A 26,087-nucleotide genomic window follows, 5' to 3' on the forward strand; every position below is an offset into this window, starting at 1 on the left:
GGCGGGGTGGAGTGCCGCAGTTTGCCTCATGATGCTGAAGTGGAGATGGTCAGGAGCTTCAAGTTCCTAAGCAAAAAAACGACAATTTATCCTGGTCTAACCAAATTGATGCTACAGCCAAGAAAGCACATTATTGCCTCTACTTCCTTGGAGGTTTAAGGAAATTCTGCAGGTCTCCAATGACTCTAACCTATTTCTGAAGATGCAGAATACATCCTATCTGAAAGCAGTAGGAAAAAAACGGCAGATGCTGGTTTAAATTGAAGGTATGCTTCAAAATGCTGGAGTAACTCAGCAGGTCAGGCAGCATCTCTGGAGAGAAGGAATGGGTGACGTTTCGGGTCGAGACCCTTCTTCACACTGTTATCAGGGGAGGGACAAAGATAGATAGTGGGAGAACTGGGAAGGGGGAGGGTATAGAGAGGGAAAGCAAGGGCTATCTGAAGTTAGAGAAGTCAATGTTCATACCGCTAGGGTGTAAACTACCCAAGCGAAATATGAGCTGCTGTTCCTCCAATTTGCGCTGGGCCTCACTCTGACAATGGAGGAGGCCCAGGACAGAAAGGTCAGATTGGGAATGGGAGGGGGAGTTGAAGTGCTGAGCCACCGGGAGATCAAGTAGGTTAAGACAGACTGAGCGGAGGTGTTCAGCAAAACAATCGCCGAGTCTGCGCTTGGTCTCACCGATGTAGGGAAGTTGACACCTGGAACAGCGAATACAGTAGATGAGGTTGGAGGAGGTGCAGGTGAACCTTTCCCTCACCTGGAAAAACTGTTTGGGACCTTGGATGGAGTCGAGGGGGGAGGAAAAGGGGCAGTTGCAGGAAAAAGTACCTGGGGAGGGGGTGGTTTGGGTGGGAAGGGATGAGTCGACCAGGGAGTTTCGGAGGGAACAGTCTCTGCGGAAAGCAGAAAGGGGTGGAGATGGGAAGTTGGGCCAGTAGCGGGATACCGATGCAGGTTGCGAAAGCCATCTCACTATCTGAAAGTATGATAATTTCATTTGGCAACTACTCTGCCAATGACCTCAAGAAATTGCAGAGCTGTGGACTCTGTTCTGTCCATCACACAAACCAGCCTCCCTCACATAGACTCCATCTAGACCACACTGCCTCAGGAAAGCAGCCAATATAATCAACGGCGACTCACATCCTGAGCATTCCTTCTTCCCACCACTCCCATAAGGCAGAATATATTAAAACATGAAACTACACACCAACAGATTCAAGAACGGCTTCTTCCCCACTATCATGACGATTGAACGAACCCCTCACAAACTAAGGAGGTGTTCCCAATCTCTTTGCAGCCCTTCCATTTTTAAAATCTGCAATTTCTCCAAAGTTGTATCATTGCATTCTGCATCTGTTTCATAGAACATCAAACAGTGCACTACAAGAACAGACCCTTCGGCCCACAATGTCTGAGCTAAACATAATGCCAAGACTAAGTCTTATCTGCTTACACATAATCCATATCCCTCCATTCCATGCATATCGATATGCCTATCCAAAAGCCACTATCATATCTGCCTTAACTACCAATTCCAGCAGCATATTCCAGGCACATACCATGCTCTGTGTACAAAAAACTAGCACCACACAGCCCCTTTAAATTTTGTCCCCATTTCATTTTGCACCACCTGTTATATTTGTGTATGGTGTGATTGTACTCTGGTATAGCATGATTTGTCAGGACAGCATACAAAGTTTCTCCCTGTATTTTGATACTCGTGACAATAATAAATACCAAGACACTGATGGATCATCTGATCTTGCACGGTGCTGTGAGCTCACAAACTTGTATGAGAGAAGAAATAAAGGCTGGAATTTGTATCCTTCATTACTTTCCTTAACTGGAAGTGTGGTTGTGCGGATGATGGAGAAACTTTGTTTAAAGGAAACACTGAAGTCCAGAGGACATGGGAAAACCACTGAGGAAAAGACAATAATTTCCACCAATAAACTATTATTTGTAGACTAAATAAACTAAATTATTTAAACTGAGGATCAACAGGGTATCATTAGACAGAGGTCAGTCCCTCTCCCTGGGTGAAAGAGCAAGATTAAAGAGTCTTTAAATTTAAACAGCAATTTTGATTAATGAGGATTTTTAATACAAGTCTGGGTATAACTGAATGCATATTAATGGTTAAAGGCAGAAGTACTTTTTAAATTGGAACGGTGTGAATTTTGTCAGTTAATCAGCCCCAGGGCAGATCAACCAAATAACCGTCAAACCAGCATACCAAGTGAAGCCCAAAACTTCCATTTGTTCATTTTTAATCATTTATTTAAAAAAAATTATAATGATCAAAATGCAGTTTTAAACTATTTACGATTTCTTTAAAAATGCACCCTTTTCCCTATAGCTAATGATGTCTAGAGGTCCACTGTTAATTGAAGTAAACTATACTATATTTCTGAAGGCCTGTATAAGGGAAGAGGAAGTATAGGTTGGAATTTATATCCTTAATTACTTGCAGTAACAAGAAACGTGGTTGTGCAGGTCATGGAAGACCTGAAGGCGGGACTGAGACAGGGCAAGGACGACTACAGGAGGAACCTGGAGCTGAAACTTCAGCAGAACACAATGAGGGATGTGTGGAGTGGTATGAAGAGCATTACAGGCTACAAGACCAGTGGCCTGGGGAGGGAAAGCAATCAGGACTGGGCCAACGAGCTAAACCTGTTTTTTAACATCCTCCCCCCTGCTCCCCGACAGACTCTCCCCCTCAATCCCCCTGGTCCACTTCCTCTGCCCTTTCTTTGTCGCACCTGACCATCAAGGCTGAGCAGCTGTGCAGACTCCGCCCAGGCAAAGCCACCGATCCCGATGGTGTCAGCCCGAGGATACTCAAGGCATGTGCCAGCCAGCTGTGCTGAGTATTCCAGCACATCTTCAACCTGAGCCTGGAGAGGGTTCCTGAAATGTGGAAGACATCCTGCCTGGCCCCTGTACAAAAGAGGATGCACCCAGCTCCTCCAATGACTACAGACTGGTGGCGCTAACCTCACACATCATGAGGTCCCTGGAGAGGCTGGTGCTCACTCACCTGCAATCCCTGGTTACCTGAACCCCTTGCAGTTCGCTTACCAAACAAAGATGGGGGTTGAGGACCATCATCCACCTGCTCCAAAGTTCCTACGCTCACCTGGATAAGCCAGAAAGCATTGTGAGAGTTTTGTTTTTTGACTTCTCCAGTGCTTTTAACACCATCCGGCCTGCACTGCGAGGGAGCAAGCTGACGATGATGGGGGTGTATGCTCTATTGGTGTTCTGGGTCACCAACTACCTTACTGGATAACCACAATTTGTCAGGCTACAGAACTGTGGCTCGGACATGGTAGTGATCAACACAGGGGCCCCAGAGGGGACAGTCCTCTCCTTTCTTGTTCACCATCTACACCTCGGACTTCAGACATAATTCGGACTCCTGCCACCTGCAGAGGTTTTCAGATGACTCTGCAATTGTGAGGGGAGGGAAGCTGAATACAGAGGTATAGTTAACGACTTTGTCAAATGGTGTGGGCTAAATCACCTGCAGCTCAACACCGACAAGACGAAGGAGTTAATGGTGGACTTTAGGAGGAGTGCAGTAACCTCCATCAATGGTGTGGATGTGCAGTTTACCAGGGAGTACAAAAACCTTGGAGTGTACCTGGACAGTAAACTGGACTGGTCCAGGAACACTGAGGCCCTGTACAAGGAACAGAGCCGGCTGTACTTTTTGAGAAGGCTCCGCACCTTCAACGTCTGCAGTAATATGCTGCAGATGTTCTACCAATCGATGGTAGCCAGTGCCATCTTTCTGACTGCACAACTGGGCTATCTCGTGCAGGTTTCGCTCGCGTGAGTACTGGTTGCAAAATAGTTATTTAGATTTTTATGTGGGCTAGTTTGGTGAGATGATCCATGTCCAAGTTGTCGAGCTGTGACTTGAAGAGTGACAAGGTTGGTGCACATCTGGTGGTGTCGGGAAGGATGTTCCATGGATATAGTGACTATATGTAGCTATTTTTGTTTGCTCTAATTCTAGTATAAATGAAGTGACCTGAGGACTGTCTTGTAAATTTCTGGGTATGGGAATGAATAAAGTGAGATGTTACTGGGGATGACGCCATGTGTCTCTTTGTAGACAGCACATAAGCGGGCTTTGGTGCGTCTTGACTCCAGCGACTCCCAGCCAAGGCGATTTAACATATCAGTCGCTTGACTGTCTTGAATACTTGTCACAAACAAACCGTGCTGCACACCTCTGAACCTTGTCATGGGTGTCAATGTTATTTTTCTGGTGAGGGTTCCATATTGTCTGGTAATATTCCAACAGTGGGTGGACAAGTGTTTTGTACCTCCTTTGTTGGTTTGTCAGAGCCGGATAAATTTCTCCAGAGAAGGCCCAAAGTTTTGTTTGCTTTTGTGGCAATCTGGTTTATGTGTCTGTTCCAGGATAGGCCAGATGCGAGTTCAACTCCCAGGTATGGGTGGTGATCAACTTCTTTACTGCCATGTGCTGGGCCAGCCGGGTGAAGGCCGCAGACACCAATAGGATTAACAAATTCATCAGGAAGGCTGGCTCTGTCCTTGGCGCAGTTGGATTCATGGGTCGTGGTCTTGGAGGGGTGGATACTCCTCAAACTGCGGAGCATCCTAGACAATACAGCTTACTCCCTCCCTGACACACTGGTCAACCTGAGGAGTACCTTCACCAATAGACTGGTTCCACCAAGATGCAGGACAGAATGCCACATAAGATCCTTCTTCCCTGTGGCTGTCCAACTCCCCCCCCTTCTGTCATGGGGTAAACTGAGACTGACCCCCCCCCCCCCATCCCAATCTTTGCACATTCCCAATTCTTTCCACTTGTCACTTTAATTTCATGTTACACGTATTTTGTGTTTTTGTGACTGTTGGCAGATCAATTTCCCTCCTGGGATAAATAAAGCTCTATCGTATAAAATCGTATCGTATGGAGAAGACAAGCTTAGTTCAAAGGATACACTGAAGAATGGGGGAAACTGTTGAGGGAAGAATAAGTGGTGTTTAAGGTGAGAATGAATTGGGTAAAGAATCAATCGACAGAGGGCAATTCTATGGAAACAAAACTATTAAATTCCTATTACAATTGTCTTATTGTAGTTCAATGAATATCTTTTCATGAAGGCACTCCATGTAGGCAAATGTCAATAACCTTGTTGGTATAACCTAAAAGGCGACATAATTCTCATACAATTTAGGTTTAAACATAGCCCTTACCACCAGGAAGAAAGGTTCTTTGTCAACCAGATAACATGCTTGAAAAATCTCACTCTATCTAATGGGTAGGTGCCATCTTCACAACTCCCTGTAATATGAAACTGGCTGTTTGGAATCTAACAAACTAGGTCAACTGAAGTCTACTGACTACTGCAACTAAGGGACATTCTAAGCAGGTAGTGACCTACGGTATACTGTAAGCAGACTGTATCAGATAAAGTAGAAGACCATTTCATTTTTGAGCATTAATGACCTTGATAGAACAAAATATTCACTGCAAAATACATAGTTAAAATACATCAATTCAATTAGATCAAATGCTTTAAAAGGTGACTTTAATGAATTTTGATTGCCAAAAGCTACTTCCTTGCATTCTTCAGCAAGACCTCCTGAGTAAAGTGGATGAACTGAGCAATTACTATAAGCAATGGTGCACACTGCTTAACATGCAGCTGAAACATGTCAACACCTTTGTAACATCCGGAACTGCAAATAAAGACAATTCATGCTCACACTGGCTCGTAACACCGTTGTCAAAAGCAAATCGCGCAACCTATTTCGGTAAACTTTTCTATTGTAATTTTTATTTGTTTGGTCACCGGGTGTGAATATCGCTGGCAAGGACAGCAGTTGCAGTCCTTCCCTACATGTTTCTGAACTGACCAAAAGACACTTGGGCAGGTACATGGATGGAAAAGATTTAGAGGGATATATTAGACCAAATGGACCCGTTGGGCATAAACCTCTCCTGCATTGGTGCAGCACCCCCCCTCCCCTCCCTCCTCCATCCTCTTCCCCTTCAACCCCCCCTTATCCTCCCCCCACCCCCTCAGAGATAGATTTAAACTTCAAAATGTGAACAACTTAAAAAATATAACACCGATTTCAATGAAACTTCTTCCATTAGCACCAAAGGAACGACGGTGAGTAAGGTGGGCCTAAAATTGTCGCGCTATCGTGTACCCGTTTGGCTGTAGTTCAGGAACAAACAAACAAGCGAGTTTTAGTATATAGATAGGCAAAATGTGGGCAGGTGGGACTAGCGTAGATGGAGGTGTCTTGGCCGGTATGGACAAGTTGGCCCATAAGGCCTGTTTCCCCCCCAAATGAGATTAGGTTTTTATTTTGTACTAGACCAAGTGGACCCGTTGGGCCCAAACCTCTCCTGCATTGGTGCAGCACCCTCTCCTCCCCCACTCTCCCTTCCCCTCTCCACTCCCATCTCCCCTCTCTCATTAGCACCAAAGGGATGACGGGGAGTACGGTGGGCCTAAAATTGTCACGCTATCATGTGCCGTTTTGGCTGTAGTTCAGGAACAAACAAACGAGAATTTTTGTATATAGATTTCAAAATGTTATTCAATTATTAAATCAAATTCCTTGGCTACCATAGAAGGATCTTAACACAAGTCTCTGGATCAATGTCCAGACCTCTGAGTCTAATCCATAAATTAACCACTATGCTACCATACTTTAATGTGCAGTATGGCTGAAATTAGGAAAATCGTTGAGAAGCAAATTTTATACAAGATGATATTAGTTTACCTACGGCTCAAGGAAACATTAAATATTTGTATTATAAATAATACGCTAAGCACAAAGTACTGCAGTAACTCAGTGGGTCAGGCAGCATCTCAGATTCCAGCATCTACAGTTCCTTTTGTCTAATTAAGTAGTTAATATTGAAGGTCTTCGAATCAGGACAGTTCTATGTATTCTTCACACAAAATCTACAGTGTGCTTTGATGTTTCAGAAATATGCTTTACGAAGTGATGATTAAAAACTGATGTTAATTGAAGAATACTGGAAAATGATGCTCTTTAACAGCTTCCAAATGATTTGAGCAAACCAGGGGTTGATAATAGGCTTATTCTCTATATTGTAAATAACAGTTACATTCCAAAATTATGAGGCACTCATACAAGCAGCATACTTACTTAAAATGTACATTTCAAATATTCACCTCTAACATCAACATTAATAGTCATCCACAGATCTACTCATTACACTGTACAAAGAAATGTTCATGTTAAACCTGAACATAGCCAGTGTTTTCGTTCCACAGCACTTGTCGGCAAACCAGGTTTCGATGCTCAGCAGAACATGAAAATGCAATTTAAATACTCATTTAAGTGACAATTTAAACTTGCAGCAAAATATTTAATTTTACAGCAAACGTCTTCACAGCCATACATCATAATAAATTCCATCACACAAATGCAAGTCTACCTTTGGAAACCTGACATTTTAAAAGCTATACGGATTGGTGATATTAGGAAAATGTGTCCTCTAAATTAATGTTGTGTCATTTCAATGACACTGGCTGAGGATGCTACATAACCTCACAAAAGATAAATTTTGATGGACAGCCAGTCAAGGAAGCAGAATAGCAAAAATGTACACATACTGTTTTCCTTCATTATTTTACCAAAGTTCACATCCACAAACCGAATGAATATCGCAGTCCCAATTCATCCATTCTACATCAGAAATGTAGTTACTCACATCCAGATTCCTAATTAGTTATACGTGACTCATGACCAACGTGCCTCAAAAAGACAGCCAGCATCAGAGACCCACACAACCCTGACCACACACTCATTTCACCCCTGCCATCGGGAAGAAGGTACAGAAGCCTGAAAACAGTAACTTCCAGGTTCAGGAACAACTTCTTCCCTGCAGCCACTGGGCTATTAAACACTACAACATCAAATAAGCTCCCAACTTCATAGACTATTATTGTTATTATTGCACTATTATTGTATGTTTATGTGTACATATACATACACACACTGGACATTTTTCTCATTTGTTATATTGTTTACAGTGTACTATGTTTACATGTTCCGCTGCTGCAAGTAAGAATTTTATTGTTCTATCTGGAACATATGACAATAAAACACTCTTGACTCTCTTGGACATAATTGCTCTAAAAAGGGTACAAAATGCTGGAGTAATTCAGCAGGTCTGGCAGCATCTCTGGAGAACATGTTTAGGTGACATTTCAGGTTGGATCATTTGATCTGAAATGTCACCTGCCCATGTTCTCCAGAGATGCTGTCTGACCCACTGAGTTACTCCAGCATTTTATATCCTTTGGTGTACACCAGCATCTGCAGTTCCTTAATTCTACACTTCTAAACATCAATGTCCATGTAAAGTGCACTTTATACAATTCTCATTTAAAATGCTTTTTGGTAAACCTGCTAGCTTGAAGCATGAAACATAAAATTCTTTAACACAGTACTTCACATGAATGCACTTGAAAGGCAAGAACAAGAGTGCAAAACTAGCATAACTTCTAACCTGCAGCACATGTCTGAGGGACAAATCTCCATGCCACTTAAAAAACACTTGCAGGAATGTGGGTCTCCCAGGCTGGAATGGGATTAAATGACAAGAAAGATTGCCCTAAATCTGTGTAACAGTTGGATAGAATTTGCTAAACTATGCCAGAAAACATCCAAGAATTAACCAGATCGCTGAAAGACTATGTACTGAACTGAGCAACGGTGGCAATGAGCAAAACGTTTTGTTAAGCAATCTAATAACTTTGTAGTCATTTTTAAATGTTTGAATTTAATCACTTTAGTTGTGCATGACATTGTGGAGGCTGCATTAGCTTGTGTTCAGATTGAGTTCAGTTTTGATCATCCTTCTTTAGGAAAGATGCAGTTAATCTGAAATGAGTGCAGAGAACATTTACACGGGTGTCAGGACTTGAGGGGCTGAGCTATAGGGAGAGGTTGGGCAGGCTAGGACTTTGTTCCTTGGAGCACAGGAGGATGAGGGGTGGCCTTATAGAGATGTATAAGAGAATGAGGGAAATAGATAGGGTAAATGCACAGAGTCCTTTACCCAGCATAGTGGAAATCAAGAACCAGGGGGTAGAGGTTTATGATGAGGGTGGTCAGATTTAATAGGAAACTGAGGGACAACATATTCACTCAGTGGTGGGCATATGGAACAAGAAGCCAGAGGAGGTAGCTGACACAGGCACTATAACAACATTTAAAAGACATTTGGACAGGTACATGGATAGGAAAGATTTTGAGGGATACGGGCCAAATACATGCAAGTGAGGCTAGTGTAGATGGGGCATTTTATTTGGCATGGACAAGTTGGGTCTGTTTCTGTGCTGTATGATTCTAATACTTATTCAATTTGGCTGTAATATTTTTTATAGATACAGCTATTCTTTGGTACTAATCGGCATAAAGACTTGCATGATGGCGTATGTATTCCATTCAGAACTCTCAAAGCATTTGGCACTATAACGACATTTTAAGACATTTAGACAGGTATATGGATAGGAAAGGTTTAGAGGGATATGGGTCAAATGCAGGCAGGTGGGATGAGCAAGATAGGGCATCTTGGCATGGGCAAGTTGGGCCAAAGGGTCTGTTTTAGTTGAGAAACATGCCCTTTGGCCCACTGAGTCCACACCAATCATTGATCATCCATTCACGCCAGTTCTATGTTATCCCATTTTCACATCTACTCCCTGCACACTAGGATCAATTTACAGAGACCAATTAACCGAAGAACCCAGAGGAAACCTACACCGTCACAGTGAGAATGTGCAAACTACATACAGACCAACCACACTCAAAGTCACACTCCAACATGACCCCACTATTGGCCACATCTTCCCATCCCCTCCCCTTTCTGTGTTCCGCAGAGACCGTTCCCTCTGTAACTCCCTGGTCCACTCGTCCCTTCTTACCCAAACCACCCCATCCCCGGGCACTTTCCCCTGCAACCGCAGGAAATTCAACACCTGTCCCTTTACCTCCCCCCTCAACTCCATCCAAGGACCCAAACAGTCTTTCCAGGTGAGACAGAGGTTCACCTGCACCTCCTCCAACCTCATCTATTGTATCCGCTGCTCTAGATGTCAACTTATTTACATAGACGAAACCAAATGCAGGCTCGGCGATCGTTTTGCTCAACACCTTCGCTCAGTCCGCCTCAACCAACCTGATTTCCCGGTGGCTGAGCACTTCAACTCCCTCTCCCAGTCTGACCTTTCTGTCATGGGCCTGCCTCCTCCAGTGCCATAGTGAGGCCCACCGGAAATTGGAGGAACAGCACCTCATATTTCACTTGGGCAGCTTGCAGCCCAGCGGTGTGAACATTGACTTCTCCAACTTTAGATAGTTCCTCTGTCCCTCTCTTCCCCTCCCCCTTCCCAGTTCTCCCTTTATCTTCCTGTCTCCACCTATATCCTTCCTTTGTCCCGCCCACCTGACATCAGTCTGAAGAAGGGTCTCGACCCGAAACGTCACCCATTCCTTCTCTCCTGAGATGCTGCCTGACCTGCTGAGTTACTCCAGCATTTTGTGAAATAAATACCTTCGATTTGTACCAGCATCTGCAGTTATTTTCTTACACTCAAAGTCAGGATCAAACCCAGGTCTCTGGTGTTGTGAGGCTGCTGTTCTACCAAGTACTCCACTGTGCTGCCATCTCTCTTCCCCCAAAACAAATATGGATAGAAAGTCAAAATAAAATTGCACAAAAATATATACACAAGAGTAATGCCATCAATTTGCATTCAAATCAAGATGGATAAATAATTTTGTATTGAAAAAGATTTAATATGCAGTTACTTGAGTTAATGTAGTGACTAGTGGGGTGCCGCAAGGCTCAGTGCGCAGTTTAGGTCTCCTAATTTGAGGAAGGACATTATTGCTATTGAGGGGGTGCAGCGTAGGTTAACCAGGTTAATTCCCGGGATGGCAGGACTCATATGATGAAAGAATGGATTGATTGGGCTTATATTCACTGGAATTTAGAAGGATGAGAGGGGATCTTATAGAAACATATAAAATTCTTAAGGGATTGGACAAGCTAGATGCAGCAAAAATGTTCCCATGTTGGGGGAGTCCAGAACCAGGGGGTCAGTTTAAGAATAAGGGGTAGGCAGTTTAAGAATAAGGGGTAGGCCATTTAGGACCGAAATGAGGAAAAACTTTTTCACCCAGTTGTGAATCTGTGGAATTTTCTGTCACAGCAGGCAGTGGAGGCCAATTCACTGGATATATTCAAAAGAGAATTAGATATAGCTCTTAGGGCTAATGGAATCAAGGGGTATGGGGAAAAAGCAGGAACAGGGTACTGATTCTGGATGATCAGCCATGATCATATTGAATGGCAGTGCCGGCTCGAAGGGCCGAATGGCCTACTCTTGCACCTCTTTCTATGTTTATATGTTAAGCCATAACATTACTGAAAAGATCTAATGTTATAAACAAATTGTCTCACAACATTTATTAATTTGAAAAAAACCCCATTTCACTTCCAATTGTGATCGTGATTGGCATTAATAGGACTAAATCTTACACCTGAAATTCTGCCCCATAGTATTTCTGAATTTTAGAGCAACGGCAATCGCAAAAAAACCTTAGGCATACATTCCAAACAAAATTCCATTAAACCAAGACCGGTGGCGGGGATTGCACGCTCCTATATTTGCGAGTATAAAACGAGCAATTAAAAATATTTGCAAATAGATCACAGAAAATAAATTTAATCGCTTGTCAATACGATTCGTAGAAAAAGATCAAAAAGGAACCACAAATCGGCATAAAGGTGGAAAAGAAAATCTTTTCAGATGCAGATCCCCATTCTTTTTTTTCGCGTTCCCGGATACTATTGGTTAGTAAAACGCGCGACTGGTTGTAAGAGTGACTTGTGGAAGAATTCATTCAGAAAAAAGACAAGGCAGACACGCTGAACCCAACCCTGGGAGAAGCGGGAGGAAGAGGAGCTGTGCCTTGCAACTGGTTCAGCCTCTCCTTACCCTGTACCCCGTTACCTTCAGACACCCTTTCGCCCTTGAAAGGGCTAGGTGGGATTGATACCTCGGTGCGTTTTTTTAATCAATTAAAGCCTGCACAAGGGAAACAAAGCGGCGGCTGGCTGACACGCGCAAGCGCGCACACGTGGGCGCCCGGCCGGCGCCCTCAGTCCCTCTCTCCCCAGTGAATGGGTCGGGAGTGGCGGGAGAATGGACGCGAGATGGCTTGGTGAGGAGGGGGTACACCCTCGGTAAGGCGGAGCTGGCCAGCCCAGGCCTCACCGGGAGCACAGGCCCGGGGGGAGATAGGAGAAGGGGAGCAGTAACCATGGAGGAGATTCGCCGGCAAGGCCGGTAAGTGAAGCGCGGCGGGGAAGGTGTAGGCCTCGGTTGGCAGTTGGATAAGGGTGCGAGGCGTCTCCTACCTAACCCGCCCGGAGCCCCCGGTATATCCCGCGAGTGTTTCCATCACGACGGCGGTAAAGGCTCCCCTCCTCCTCAACGATTACGACACGGGGCGAGCTCACAATCAAGCGCATCCGGGCACCGCGGCCCGGCCCACAACGCACCGCGGAGTCGTGGAGCAGCTGCTCGGCAGCGCCGCCGCCGCCGGGAGGACAACGCTGCAGCCGTGGCTGTCGCAGCAAAGGGCGGGAGTTGCTCGGCGGCAGCGCCACCGCCGCCGGGAGGACAACGCTGTGGCAATGCCTCGTCACGGTAACTGCTCGGCAGCGCCTGCCAGTGCTGAAAGGAGGACACTGCAACCTAAAAGGTGCTCGGCAGCGCCGCTGCAGCTGGGAGGAGAACATTACAACCATACGACTGCGGTGGATTACTCTTGATTGTGCTTCTGTGATCCTTGGTGGGAGTTGGTTATGTGCAAACAGATGACCAGTGTAGCTGGTGCATTGTTGGCCGATGTTGGCAGAAGAGTCTGTTTCCACACTACATCACTCTATGACTGCAACTCATGCATCAAAAGAGATGCTGATCAAGATAAATGAAAGAGAACTAGGAAGGGGGAGGGATGGAGAGAGCGAGAAAGCAAGAGTTACTTGAGGTTAGATAAGTCAATATTCATACCGCCGGGTTGTACGCTGCCCAAGCGACATACCACCGGAGTGTAACCAGCATAAGCGTAACCTTCCTAGTTCCCTTTTCCAGTCTGACTGTCCCCAATTAAATTGTATCTGTTTGCTTCGTTGTCACCTTCTCCCAACTAACAATGATCTCTCGTTTTTACACCCTTCTTTATCTGTGTCTCCCTCTTCCCCTGACTCTACCTGACGGGTCTCGACCCGAAACGTCACCCACTCCTATCCAGAAATGCGGCCTGTCTCGCTGAGTTAACCAGCATTTTGTGTCTATCTTTTTTCTTTCTCACTCTCTCCCTTTTCTGTCTTTCTCTCTATCTACCTTTCTCTCTCCCCCTCTATCTCCCTTCTCTCTTTCTCCCCCACTCCCTCTACCTCTCTCCCCATCCCCACTCTCTAGTCTACCTCTCTCCCCATCCCCACTCTCTATTCTCCCTCTCTCCCCGCCCCCTTTTTTTCTCCCTCCCTCTCACCCTCTATCTTTCCCCCTCTCCCTTTCCTCCTCTCTCTCTTTCTCTATGCCAGTGTGGCTGACACACTTTCTACCTCTACCTCTACCTCTGTGAGGCTGACACCTCCCCTCTCTCCCCTGTGTGACTGGTACACTCCCTCCTCCCCTTTCTCTCTTCTCGTGTGATTGACACACCTCGTCTCTCCCTCAGCCTCCGAGCCGGGACCAGGGCAGCGGTTGCGGCCGCCTCCCCGCTCATGTCGAACGAAAGCAAAGCGCGGCTCGGGCCCGACTCCGAGGCCTCCCGGCCTTGCGAGGAGGCGGAGGCCGGCGGCGATGGGCGGCAGAAGTGCCGGGCCAGGTTGGCCTTCACCCCGCCACCCCTCTGCCCGCCTGCTTTCGACGGTAAGCCGGCTGTTCGTGGTTTTTAGTCATAGGCACATGTAAAGAATTAAGGGATATGGATTATGTGCAGGCAGAGCAGAGGAGATTAGTTTAACTTGGCATCGTGTCCGGCAGGGACATTGTGGGCCAGAGACGGTGTGTTAACTGTTTCAATGCATTTCCCCCAATGGCAGAATCCGATCTGTTGGAGGGCTGTGATCTGGTGGATTGCCGTCGAGAGGTTCCAACTCTGATGGATTTCACTGCGGCGATTCCCAACCAGCTGCTTCTGGTCTCACTTCTGGAACATCTCTGTTTCATCTACGAGAGAAATCCTCGCAGATCCATCGTCCTGTTCAAATGTAAGTACTGTGGTGTGGAGAAATCTAGAGCACGGAGCAGCGGCCACGATGCAGGATGTTTTGTTTCGAGATACAGTGTGCAAACAAGCCCTTCGGCCCACCAAGTCCGTGCCGATCAACAATCACCCGTACACTAGTTCGATCAACCACACTTGCGACAATTTACAGTAACCAATTGACCTACAAACAATAGGCAATAGGTGCAGGAGGCGGCCATTCGGCCCTTCGAGCCAGCACCGCCATTCAATGTGATCATGGCTGATCATTCTCAATCAGTACCCCGTTCCTGCCTTCTCCCCATACCCCCTGACTCCACTATCCTTAAGAGCTCTATCCAGCTCTCTCTTGAATGCATTCAGAGAATTGGCCTCCACTGCCTTCTGAGGCAGAGAATTCCACAGATTCACAACTCTGACTGAAAAAGTTTTCCTCATCTCAGTTCTAAATGACCTACCCCTTATTCTTAAACTGTGGCCCCTGGTTCTGGACTCCCCCAACATTGGGAACATGTTTCTTGCCTCTAACGTGTCCAACCCCTTAATAATCTTATACGTTTCGATAAGATCTCTCATCTTTCTAAATAGTGTATAAAAGCCTTGTCGCTCCAGTCTTTCAACATATGACAGTCCCGCCATTCCGGAAATTAAGCTAGTAAACCTATGCTGCACGCCCTCAATAGCAAGAATATCCTTCCTCAAATTTGGAGACCAAAACTGCACACAGTACACCAGGTGCGGTCTCACTAGGGCCCTGTACAACTGCAGAAGGACCTCTTTGCTCCTATACTCAACTCCTCTTGTTATGAAGACCAACATTCCATTGGCTTTCTTCACTGCCTGCTGTACCTGCATGCTTCCTTTCAGTGACTGATGCACTAGGACACCCAGATCTCGTTGTACGTCCCCTTTTCCTAACTTGACACCATTCAGATAATTGCCTTCCTATTCTTACCACCAAAGTGGATAACCTCACACTTATCCACATTAAACTGCATCTGCCATGCATCCGCCCACTCACACAACCTGTCCAAGTCACCCTGCAACCTCATAGCATCTTCCTCACACTACCACCCAGCTTTGTATCATCTGCAAATTTGCTAATGGTACTTTTAATCCCTTCATCCAAGTCACTAATGTATATTGTAAATAGCTGCGGTCCCAGCACCGAGCCTTGCGGTACCCCACTAGTTACTGCCTGCCATTCTGAAAGGGACCCATTTATCCCCACTTTTTGCTTTCTGTCTGTCAACCAATTTTTTATCCATGTCAGTACCCTACCTCCAAACCATGTGCTCTAATTTTGCCCACTAATCTCCAATGTGGAACCTTGTCAAAGGCTTTCTGAAAGTCAAGGTACACCACATCCACCGGCTCTCCCCTGTCAATTTTCCTAGTTACATCCTCAAACCTGCACGTCTTTGGAATGTGGGAGGAAACCAGAGCATCCGGAGAAAACCCACGCAGTTACAGAAAGACATTCCGTACAGACATCACCCATAGTGAGTGTATTTATTCACAAAATGCTGGAGTAACTCAGCAGGTCAGGCAGCATCTCAGGAGAGAAGGAATGGGTGACGTTTCGGGTCGAGACCCTTCTTCAGACTCACCCATAGTGAGGATCATCAAACCCAAATCTTTGGCGCTATAAGGCAGCATCTCTACTGCTACGAATTATGTAAGAATGTATATATGAATTCTTATTCAAATATTCTTATATAATTGTATTAGAATTGCGGAAATAAAACACAGTGCTGGAGAAACTCGATGGGTCAGGCAGCTAGGGTTGCCAACTGTCCCTTATTAGCCGGGACATCCCGTATATTGGGCTAAATTGGTTTGTTCCATACGGGACCGCCCTTGTCACTTATTAGGCCCAGGGGGGGGGGCGCTGTAGGCCCACGCGCCGCCTAACGGAGGTTGCGTAGCAACCGGCCTCCCGGCCCAGGCAGCCGCCATTGGTGGAGCGGGAGCACGTAGCCGCTGGCTCGGTGAGGTCACGTGGGGCGCGGGGTGGTGACTTCACCCGTTGTCCCTTATTTGGGCGTGAGAAAGTTGGCAAACCTATAGACAGCGCCTGACCTTATTTCCACTCAATGTTCATACCATTGGGTTGCAAGCTAACATAGAAAGCAGCGTTTTTTTTGTACAAGTGAGTCCGTACTGCAGGCTGACATCAAAGGCCTCCATGCCAAAGGTCCTTCGGCCCACTGAGTCCTTGCTGACCATCCACCACCCATTTACTCTGACTTTCGATTCACTCTTCCCACATTCTTTTCTATTATTCCCCATATTGTACCACCCACCATAGATGTACTGTTCTATCTATCTATCTGGCTCAGCTGGCTCTTTTTGCCACTCAAGGGTTGATCTTATATAGGTGTATAAAATATGAGGTCGAGCACAGGAACAATGTCTAAGCAAAACATAATGCTGGTCAGTAGATTGTCAGAATATCATATCATATCATATATATATACAGCCGGAAACAGGCCTTTTCGGCCCACCAAGTCCGTGCCGCCCAGCGATCCCCGTACATTAACACTGTCCTACACCCACTAGGGACAATTTTTACATTTACCCAGCCAATTAACCTACATACCTGTACGTCTTTGGAGTGTGGGAGGAAACCGAAGATCTCGGAGAAAACCCACGCAGGTCACGGGGAGAACGTACAAACTCCTTACACTGCAGCACCCGTAGTCAGGATCGAACCTGAGTCTCCGGCGCTGCATTCGCTGTAAAGCAGCAACTCTACCGCTGCGCTACCGTGCCGCCCTATATGTTATGCGACAAAAACAATTTCCAGCTTAATGCATTCATCGCAACTTTTCTCCCCGCTGCAGTGCTGTGCCAGAAGCTTGCAGAGCTGCACCTGATTTCGCCCATGGCCTTCAGCGATGAGCTCAGCACTGTGAGACTGCAGCACAATCAGACCTTTACTAAATTGCTGCGGGCAGCAAGCAAAGGTTTGTCGGTACAGGTGAGTGCGTACTGCTGGCAAAACATCAAATGCCTCTATGCCAAATGCCCACTGAGTCCATGCCAACCATCCACCACGCATTTACTCTCATTTTAATTTTACTCTCACCACATTCTTTTCAACTGCTCCCCAGATTGTATGACCCACCTCTCCCGGTGGCTCAGCACTTCAACTCTCCTTCCCATTGGCAATCTGACCTTTCTGTCCTGGGCCTCCTCCATTGTCATAGTGAGGCCCAGCGCAAATTGGAGGAACAGCATCTCATATTTCGCTTAGGCAGTTTACACCCTAGAGGTATGAACATTGACTTCTCTAACTTCAGATAGTTCCTCTGTCCCTCTCTTTCCCATTCCCCTACCCAGTTCTCCCACTAGTCTTCCCGTCTCGTACTAGCTCCTATCTTCGTCCCGCCCCCTCCCGTGACATCAGTCTGAAGAAGGGTCTCGACCTGAAACGTCACCCATTCCTTCTCTCCCGAGATGCTACCTGGCCCGCTGAGTTACTGCAGCATTTTATGTCTACCTTGTGTTGACCCACCATAGATGTACTGTTCTATCTATCTATCTGGCTCGGCTGACTCTTTTTGCCACTCTAGGAGTGATCTTATGTAAAATAACGAGGGGAATTGATTAGGTGGAACAAGTCTGATTATGTTTCTCCGAGACAGTGTGAAGTGTCGATGGTGGGGAGTCTGGTCTGTGTGATGGACTGGGGAACACGTTGAGAAATGGTAAACTTTCTTTGGGACGCCAGGGGTCGATGGGCGATCCAGCCTAGTTGCGGAGAGGCGGGCTGTTTGCATCACCACACTCGGGTTGCTTTCTGTGTTCCAGGGACGTGCTACCAGTGAAGAGGTTCACCCCCAAATCCGCTGCAGGTAGGTGTTGAATGTAGAGTATGGAACACAGCGGGTATTTACTAGATGCAGAGAAGGTGTTTAATCCCTGTCACTGACACCTTGAACTTCTAAACTGTTTTTATAAAAAACTAGACCAAGTGGACCCATTGGGCCCAAACCTCTCCTGCTTTGGTGCAGCACCCTCTCCTCCCCCCTCCCCCCCCCTCTCCCGCCTCCCCCCCCTCCTCCACCCTCTCCCTCCCTAGGAGATAGATTTAAACTTTAAAATGTGGATAACTTTTAAAATATAACACCGATTTCAATGAAACTTCATCCATTAGCACCAAAGGGATGACAGTGAGTAAGATGGGCCTAAAATTGTCGCGCCAACGTGTACCGTTTTGGCTGTAGTTCAGGAACGAACAAACAAACAAACAAACAAACAAACAAACAAGAGTTTTAGTATATAGATTTAGAACTGAAATATTGCAGTTTAGTTTCGAGATACAGGATGGGAACAGGCACCTCCCGCCTCCTTCCTTTCTTTTATCCCACAACAATGTCATTATCCATGTTTTGAAAAAGAAACTGCTGGAAGAACTCAAAAATCTGAAGAAGAGTCTCAACCCAAATGCCCTCCACAAATGCCTCCTGTCCCGCTGGGTTCTTCCAGCGGTTTGTTTTTTACAATTCCAGCACTGCAGTCTTTGGTGCCTTTGATTAGGAATGCAACATGGAATCCACTGAGTCTACGCTAACCATCGATCACCCATTCACTAGTTCTATGTTATCCCACTTTCTCATTAACTCCATGCACACCCGGGGCAATTAACAGAGACCAAATGACCTGCAAACACACACGTCTTTGCGATGTGGGCGGAAACCGGAGCACCCGGAGGAAACCCACGCAGTCACTGGGAGGAAGGGCAAACTCCATACAGATAGCACTCGAAGTTAGGATTGAACCCGGGTCCAAAGTGCTGTGAGGCAGCAGCTCTACCAGCTATGCCATTGTGCCACCCAAAATATTGTTGATAAAACTATCTGGGAATTAATTTTCTTTTAAAGTTTATTATTATCACGTGTATCGAGGTGCAGTGAAAGGCAAGTCAAAAGTGTGAGTGTAAGGTATTTAAGTTTGCTGATAACATGAAAATATGTGGGAAGGCACCCAGTGAAGAGGATTCTGCAGCAGTGGTATAAACCAGAATCTGCAGTTTCTTTTTATTTCATTCTGGTCTTCTCCCCCATTTATGCCTCTCATAATTATTTATACTTCTATCAGGTCTCCCCTCAGACTCCGATGTGCCAGAGAAAACCAGTTATTTGCACCCTGGGGAATAAAGTTCTGACTCCGCCGTATCTATGCCTTGGCAAGGGATAGTTACAGTTACAGACCACATGTGGACAGGAGGATCATCAGAAAGCTTTCACAGACCACAAACGCTGGCTTTACCAGCGATGTCCACATTCCCAACTATAAACATTGATAAAGCTCTGCTTAGTAAGTGTTGACTACAACTCTGAAAATTGATGGGTTGCGTTTTGATTTTTGTTTTGATCAGGACAAAAGAAACACTCTATCAAGGACAGACATCTCGGTTCGTGAGTGAATTTGAAGAAATCGCTCGTCTGGGGAAAGGAAGCTATGGAAAAGTGTACAAGGTGCATGGCAAAATCATTTCTAGATTCTGCTTCGAATCTAAGTAGAGCTGACGTTTAGAGACACAAGGAATTGCATATGTGGAAATCTGGAGTAAAACACAACTTGTGTTTTGTTTTACTTAATGTAAGTGGAATCAGGTGTTCCTTTTTTGGCCCACTGAGTCCACACTGTCCATCGATCACCCGTTCACACTAGTTCTATGTTATCCCACTTTTGCATTCACTCGTACAATGGGAGTTTAGATTGAAACACTATTTTTGTGCCTAGATTGTTTTTGTTACCAAGACGGCATTTATTCTGCTTGCCAATTTCCAAACAAACTTTCTCTCCATTCCTTCTCTCCAGAGATGCTGCCTGTCCCGCTGAGTTACTCCAGCATTTTGTGTCTACCCAACTTTTAAGTTGTTCTGTAGTGCCTGATTGAAGTTGCACTGTAACCAATTCGGCCCGCGTACTACAATTAGTGATCCCCGATTCACCAGTCACGCTATATTGAATTAGCATTATGTAAACACGCGTTATAGCAGAGCTATGTGTACATCAGAAGTGAATTAAGTCATTCGGCTCCTCAAGTCTGCTCTCTCATTCATTTGGACCGTGACCAAACAGTATATTCAATTATCCACCTTCATTCCACAGCGCTAGAGACCCTGGTTTGATTCTGACCTTGGGTGCTGTCTGTGTGCAGTTTGCACGTTCTCCCTGTGACCAGATGGGTTTCCTACTGTTTACCCCCCATATCCCAAAGACGTGCAGGTTTGTAGGTTACTTGGCCTCTGTAAATTGCTCCTTGTGTTAGTAGCGAGTAGATGAGAAAGTGGGATAACATTAAAGTGGTCTGAAAGGTTGATGGACGTTCAGCATGGGTGGTAGGCCAAATAGCCTGTTTCCATGCCGTATCTTTCAATCAATTCAATCAACCCTGAATAGCCATAGTTAACAACAATCTGTTAAACTTACATTAAATCCTCAGGCTGTGAGAGTTTTGTTTGTGGTGGGGTGAAACATTTTAATAGCTCTTATTAGCTCTATACCAAAATAACCTTGAAACACACTATCTTTAATTTTAAGTTTATACCTGGGTGTTTACATTATATTATGCATACATTGAAGTCACTTGGATATTAGCTTGTTTAAAGGAAAGAAGGTAATGGCCCACAAAGTAAAATAACATAAATGTACATGTTCATCCATGGTGAAAGTAGGGCAGCAGAATGGAGTAGTGGTCGAGTTGCTGCCTTGCAGTGCTCAAATCTCACTACGGGTGCTGTCTGTATGGAATTTGTACATTCTCGCTGTGACCGTGTAGGTTTTCTCCGGGTGCGCCGGTTTCTTCCCTCATTCCAAAGACGTGCAGATTTGTAGATTAATTTGCTTTGGTAAGTTGTCCCTATTATGTAGGATAGAACTAGTATAAGGGGTGATCGCTGGTTGGCGCGGATTCAGTGGGCTGAAGGGCCTGTTTCCGCACTGTATTTCTAAACTAAACTAAATAGGTCAGAGATGTTAAGTTAACCACTTGTATTTATTTCAGGTCAGGAATAAATTGGACGGACAGTTCTATGCTTTGAAGAAAATTCTCATGAAGAAGTTTACAAAATTGGGCTTTATGAAGGTATTCCATTTTTATCAACAGGCTGGTGTTATTATTCACAAAGCAAGATGACACAAGGACAGGTGACATTTCAGGCTGAAGAAGGATTCCAACCCAAAACGTTGCTTATCCATGTCCTTCAGAGATGCTGCCTGACCTGCTGAGTTACTCAAGCACTTTGTTCCCTTTTTTTAAAACGCCAGTGATACTCAGCAGGTCAGGTGAGAACAACAGAGATAATCTCTTAGGTTGAGGAAGCTTTGGTCAAAACCAGGAAGATTTGGAGGTTGTAAAATGCAGGGGAAGTGGGAAGGGGAGGAGAGAACAGAAAAAATACAACATGCTAGGATGAAAGGTAGGAAAGATTGAATAGGAAACATGGTACGAGTTTTTTCTTAAAAGATGTCTAAAAGAAAATGTTTGTTCTGCTTTTAAACTTTTTGGCATTTTTTGTTTTATTTCAGATTTCCAACATTGGCAATATTTTGCTTTTAGATTATTTACTACGCATTAGTGTTCATTGCCTCTTCATTGGCTGATGAAGAACTTTCTATCTGACTAATCTCCTAACCCTCTGAGAAATCCAATCATCAGTTCCAACTTCTTGCATGCCTTCAATTTCCATCTCCCCACCATTGGTAGTCACAGGGAACTGCAGATTCGGAAATTTTGAGCAAAACACGAAGTGCCGGAAGAACTCAGCAGATAAGGCAGCATCTGAGGAGGGAATGCACAGGCGACATTCCGGGTTGGGACCCTTCTTCAATCTGGTGGTGTATGCTTTCAAGCTTCTGTGCTTTTTGCCGGTCGGAAGCGGGGAGAAGGAATTTTTGGGAGGTGTAGGAGGAAACAGCACCTGGGAGAAAATCACGCTGTCACAGGGACAGCAAACTCCACACAGACAGCAGCCAAGGCCAGGATCGAATTTTAGTTTAGTTTAGAGATACAGCGCAGAGTCAGGCACTTCGGCCCACCGAATCCGGGCTGACCAGCAATCCCCGCACACAAACACTATCCAACACACACTAGAGACAATTTTACCGAAGCCAATTAACCTACAAACCTATACGTCTTTGGAGTGTGGGAGGAAACTGGAGCACCCGGAGAAAACCAACGAAGGTCACGGGGAGAACATATAAGCTCTGTACGGGCAGCATCCGTAGTCAGGATCGTACCCGGGTCTCTGGCACTGTGAGGCAGCAACTCCACCACTGCGCCACCATGCCGCCCCTAACCAACTTGAGTGGCTTAATTGTGAGGCTTTCATGTTTGTGGATCATGCCTTTATAAAACTGTAGGAACTGGAAGTAGATTTTAATTTACATCCGTTCAACCATTCACATTGATCTTGTGTGATTATTTCTAAGTATTGTGGGTTTTGAGGTATAACTAGAGTCTCGTCTTTTGTTCTGTTTCAGGTTTTGCGAGAGGTTAAGGTACTGGCGGGTCTTCAGCATCCATACATTGTTGGCTATCACACTGCCTGGATAGAGCACTTACAGCCACTGGTCTTAAAAAGTAGTTAAACCTTGTATCTCTATATAAAAAAATAACTAAAGTAACACTCCATTCTCTATCACATTTTAATCGATGTACTTTCTCTGTTTCTCACTGCAGGTAATCAAGTGTCGCTTAGTAATCTATACGCATTGAAAGGTCTTCCTGCTCAGGGGGGTGGAGGGTAAGATGCTTTTACAGTGAAAATTAGTGCTAACTCACCACTGCTTTAGCCAGTGAATACAATGGCACAGTGGTAGAGCTGCTGTCTTACAGCGCCAGAGACCCTAGTTCGATCCTGATTACGGATGCTGTCTGTACGGAATTAGTTCTTTCCCCGTGTGACCACGTGGGTTTCCTCTGCCTGCTCCGGTTTCCTCTGCCTGCTCCGGTTTCCTCCCACACTCCAAAGACATGTGGGTTTGTATGTAAATTGGCTTTGGTAAAATGGTAAGTTGTCCCTAGACTGCAGGATAGTGCTAGTGTATGGGGTGATTGCTTGATAGTAGCGTGGACTCAGTGGGCTGAAGGGTCTGTTTCCATTGCTGTGTTTGTAAAGTCTAATGTAAAGGATGGAACGGGATGCATGTGGCCAACTCTCTACAGCCAGAGTGAGGCCACAAGCAAAGTGGAGGAATAGCACCTCATTCCACTTGGTTAAGTTACAACCCAATGTACGAATATTAAATTCCCCAATTTCAAATGATACCCCACCACCTCTCTTTCTCCCCTCTCTTACTTCCACCCACTACCCCAGTGCTCACCATTCTTTCACTATCCCATCCAGTCCCGCTTCCTGTCCCTTTCAACCTCCATCCCTCTCTCCGATTTCACATTTCACTTTTCTCTTGTCTGATACCCCATCTCCTTTCTATCTCTAGCCTTGGTCCAGCCATCTGTGGAATTCAGTGCCAGAGATGGGTGTGGAGGCCAAGTCACTGTTTAGAGATTAGAGATACAGCTCGGAAACAAGCCCTTTCGGCCTACGGGGTCCGCGCCGACTAGCGACCCCCGCACATTAACACTATCCTATACCCACTAGGGACATTTTTTTAAAACATTTACCAAGCCAAGTAACCTACAAACCAGTAGGTCTTTGGAGTGTGGGAGGAAACCGAAGATCTCGGAGAAAACCCACAGGTCACGGGGAGAACGTACAAACTCCGTACAGACAGCACCCGTAGTCGGGATCGAACCCAGGTCTCCAGCGCTGCATTCGCTGTAAGGCAGCAACTACCGCTGCGCCACCGTGTCGCCACAGGATATCACAGGATATTTTAAAGCGGAGATTGAGGTTCTTGATTAGTAAGTGTCAGTGGTGACAGAGAAAGCAGGTGAATGGGGTTGAGAGGGAATAATAGATCAGCCATGATGGAATGGCGGAGCAGACTCAATGGGCCGAATGGCCTAATTCTACTCCTATATCATTACTCTGTGTAAACCAAAAACATGCCCATACACCACTTTTAAACATCTCACCTTAAACGTGTGCCCTTCTGCTATTTGACATTTCCACCCTGGGAAAAAGACTAATTATCTACTCGATCTATGCCTCTTGTCGTTTTATAAACTTCCATCAGGTCTCCCCTCAGCCTCTGATGCTCAAGAGTTCCTTGTACAGGTCCACTGATGATTTTTCCGGCACCCTTGGTTCCAGAGCCTTTCTGGATTATCCGTTTTGCCGGACCAATTGACATCATGGCCTGGGGGCTGGTGGTTGAGACATCACCCCACAAAGTCGGCCATGGGAACGGATCTGCCGGCTCCTGCTGGGCAGAAGTTTCCCAACTCTGGCCGCAGTGGGTAAACACGACCCGCCGATCAGCTGTGGAAGTCCTGATGGGGTAGAGTGTTGATTTTATATATTCAATTGCTTAAATTTGTATAACTCGCATTGAATTTATTTCTGTAGAGACCCTGCAGTCCATAACACACAAACCAGCAGCTCAAGTATCATTTTTGCAGACCCTAGTTCTGCTATGAGATTGGGAGAGCCTTTGTCAGGGTGCAGATTGGTGGAGGAAGAGGTGCTTGTGAACAGTTCAAAGGAAGATGTCAAGAAAACCACCATCCAAAGTGAAGCAAGTGGAGTGAAACTTCCAGCCAACAGTGGGCAACGACGTCTGGGAATAAAGGACTTTGGTAGGCACCTACCTTGCCTGTACTCCAAGGATTTGTCTATGTACAGCGACACAGATCTGGTGTCCAAGCGACAGATATGCCAGGACAGGAGGTATAAACTGAACTCCTTGGTTGAAGCATTCGAGACCGAGACACAAGACCTCGAGATGAACAAGGAACTAGGATGTGATGATGTGGAGATTTCGGGTTCGTCTGTAAACCCGAGCAGTAATTCAACATCAGAGAGTGATTCATCATTCACGGATGTACTGCCTGTCGCCAAGGTGAGAAAACGTCAAACCCGACGAGAGAGATGGCGCTGTAGTCTGGCAGGCTGATCTTGACATTGCCGAGACCAAGCACCAGCTCTCCGACACCTCATAGCTATCAGTTTGAAGATGCGTCCCGACCCAAAACGTTGCCTATCCATGTTCTCCTGACCCGCTGAGTTACTCCAGCACTGTGTCTTTTCTCATGCCTACCCCTTAACCCTAGAGATGAACACCACCTCCCAGACCGTCACTGATCTCATCCCCACCAGCGATCTCCCCTCCATAGCCTCCAACCTTCTAGTTCCCCAACACCGGCACTATCCGCTTCCATCTCTCTCCCATATTTCACAAGCAGGACGGCCCTGGCAGACCCATTGTTTCTGCTTGCCCTTGCTCCCCAAAAAACCTGAAGACGGGTCTCGACCCGAAAGGTCACCCATTGCTTTTCTCCAGAGATGCAGCCTGACCCACTGATTTACTCCATCATTTTTTTTGTCTATCCTTGGTGTAAACCAGTATTTGCAGTTCATTCCTACACAGATTATTTTAGTTGTTTGATTTCAGAGAAACAGCGTGGAAACAGGCCCTTCAGCCCACTGAGAATCGATCATCCATTCACACTAGTTCTATGGTATCCCAGTTTCTCATCCACTACCCGCACACTAGGGGCAATTTACAGGGGCTAATTAATCAACAAACCTGCACGTCTTTGGGATATGGGAGGAAGCTGGAGCACCCAGAGTAAACCCACGTGCTCACAGGGAGAATATGCA

The 26,087-nt window shown here is 45.8% G+C and overlaps 2 protein-coding genes across 3 annotated transcripts in view; one reads left to right on the plus strand and one right to left on the minus strand.

Moving 5' to 3' along the window:
• usp42 (ubiquitin specific peptidase 42) overlaps positions 1 to 12,617 on the minus strand; it is a 57,943-nt gene extending 45,326 nt beyond the window's left edge. The window contains exon 1 of the mRNA XM_078418055.1: positions 12,482 to 12,617. The gene's annotated coding sequence lies outside the window, so the exon portion shown is untranslated. The remainder of the gene's footprint in view (positions 1 to 12,481) is intronic.
• Positions 12,226 to 26,087, plus strand: part of eif2ak1 (eukaryotic translation initiation factor 2-alpha kinase 1) — a 31,323-nt gene continuing 17,461 nt past the window's right edge. Inside the window, exons 1-10 of one of the 2 annotated variants that reach the window (XM_078418057.1) lie at positions 13,100 to 13,116; positions 13,813 to 14,006; positions 14,180 to 14,347; positions 17,190 to 17,326; positions 18,160 to 18,203; positions 19,730 to 19,829; positions 21,365 to 21,445; positions 22,843 to 22,942; positions 23,042 to 23,105; positions 24,834 to 25,326. In XM_078418057.1, the coding sequence (XP_078274183.1) occupies positions 13,859 to 14,006; positions 14,180 to 14,347; positions 17,190 to 17,326; positions 18,160 to 18,203; positions 19,730 to 19,829; positions 21,365 to 21,445; positions 22,843 to 22,942; positions 23,042 to 23,105; positions 24,834 to 25,326 (1,335 nt within the window). In that variant the 5' untranslated portion in view covers positions 13,100 to 13,116; positions 13,813 to 13,858. Of the gene's footprint in view, positions 12,411 to 13,099; positions 13,117 to 13,812; positions 14,007 to 14,179; positions 14,348 to 17,189; positions 17,327 to 18,159; positions 18,204 to 19,729; positions 19,830 to 21,364; positions 21,446 to 22,842; positions 22,943 to 23,041; positions 23,106 to 24,833; positions 25,327 to 26,087 lie in introns of those variants that run through there. The other variant, XM_078418058.1, reaches the window with a different exon arrangement.

This window comes from Rhinoraja longicauda, chromosome 21 (genome assembly GCF_053455715.1).
Source record: "Rhinoraja longicauda isolate Sanriku21f chromosome 21, sRhiLon1.1, whole genome shotgun sequence".
In the NCBI taxonomy this organism is placed as follows: domain Eukaryota; kingdom Metazoa; phylum Chordata; class Chondrichthyes; order Rajiformes; family Arhynchobatidae; genus Rhinoraja; species Rhinoraja longicauda.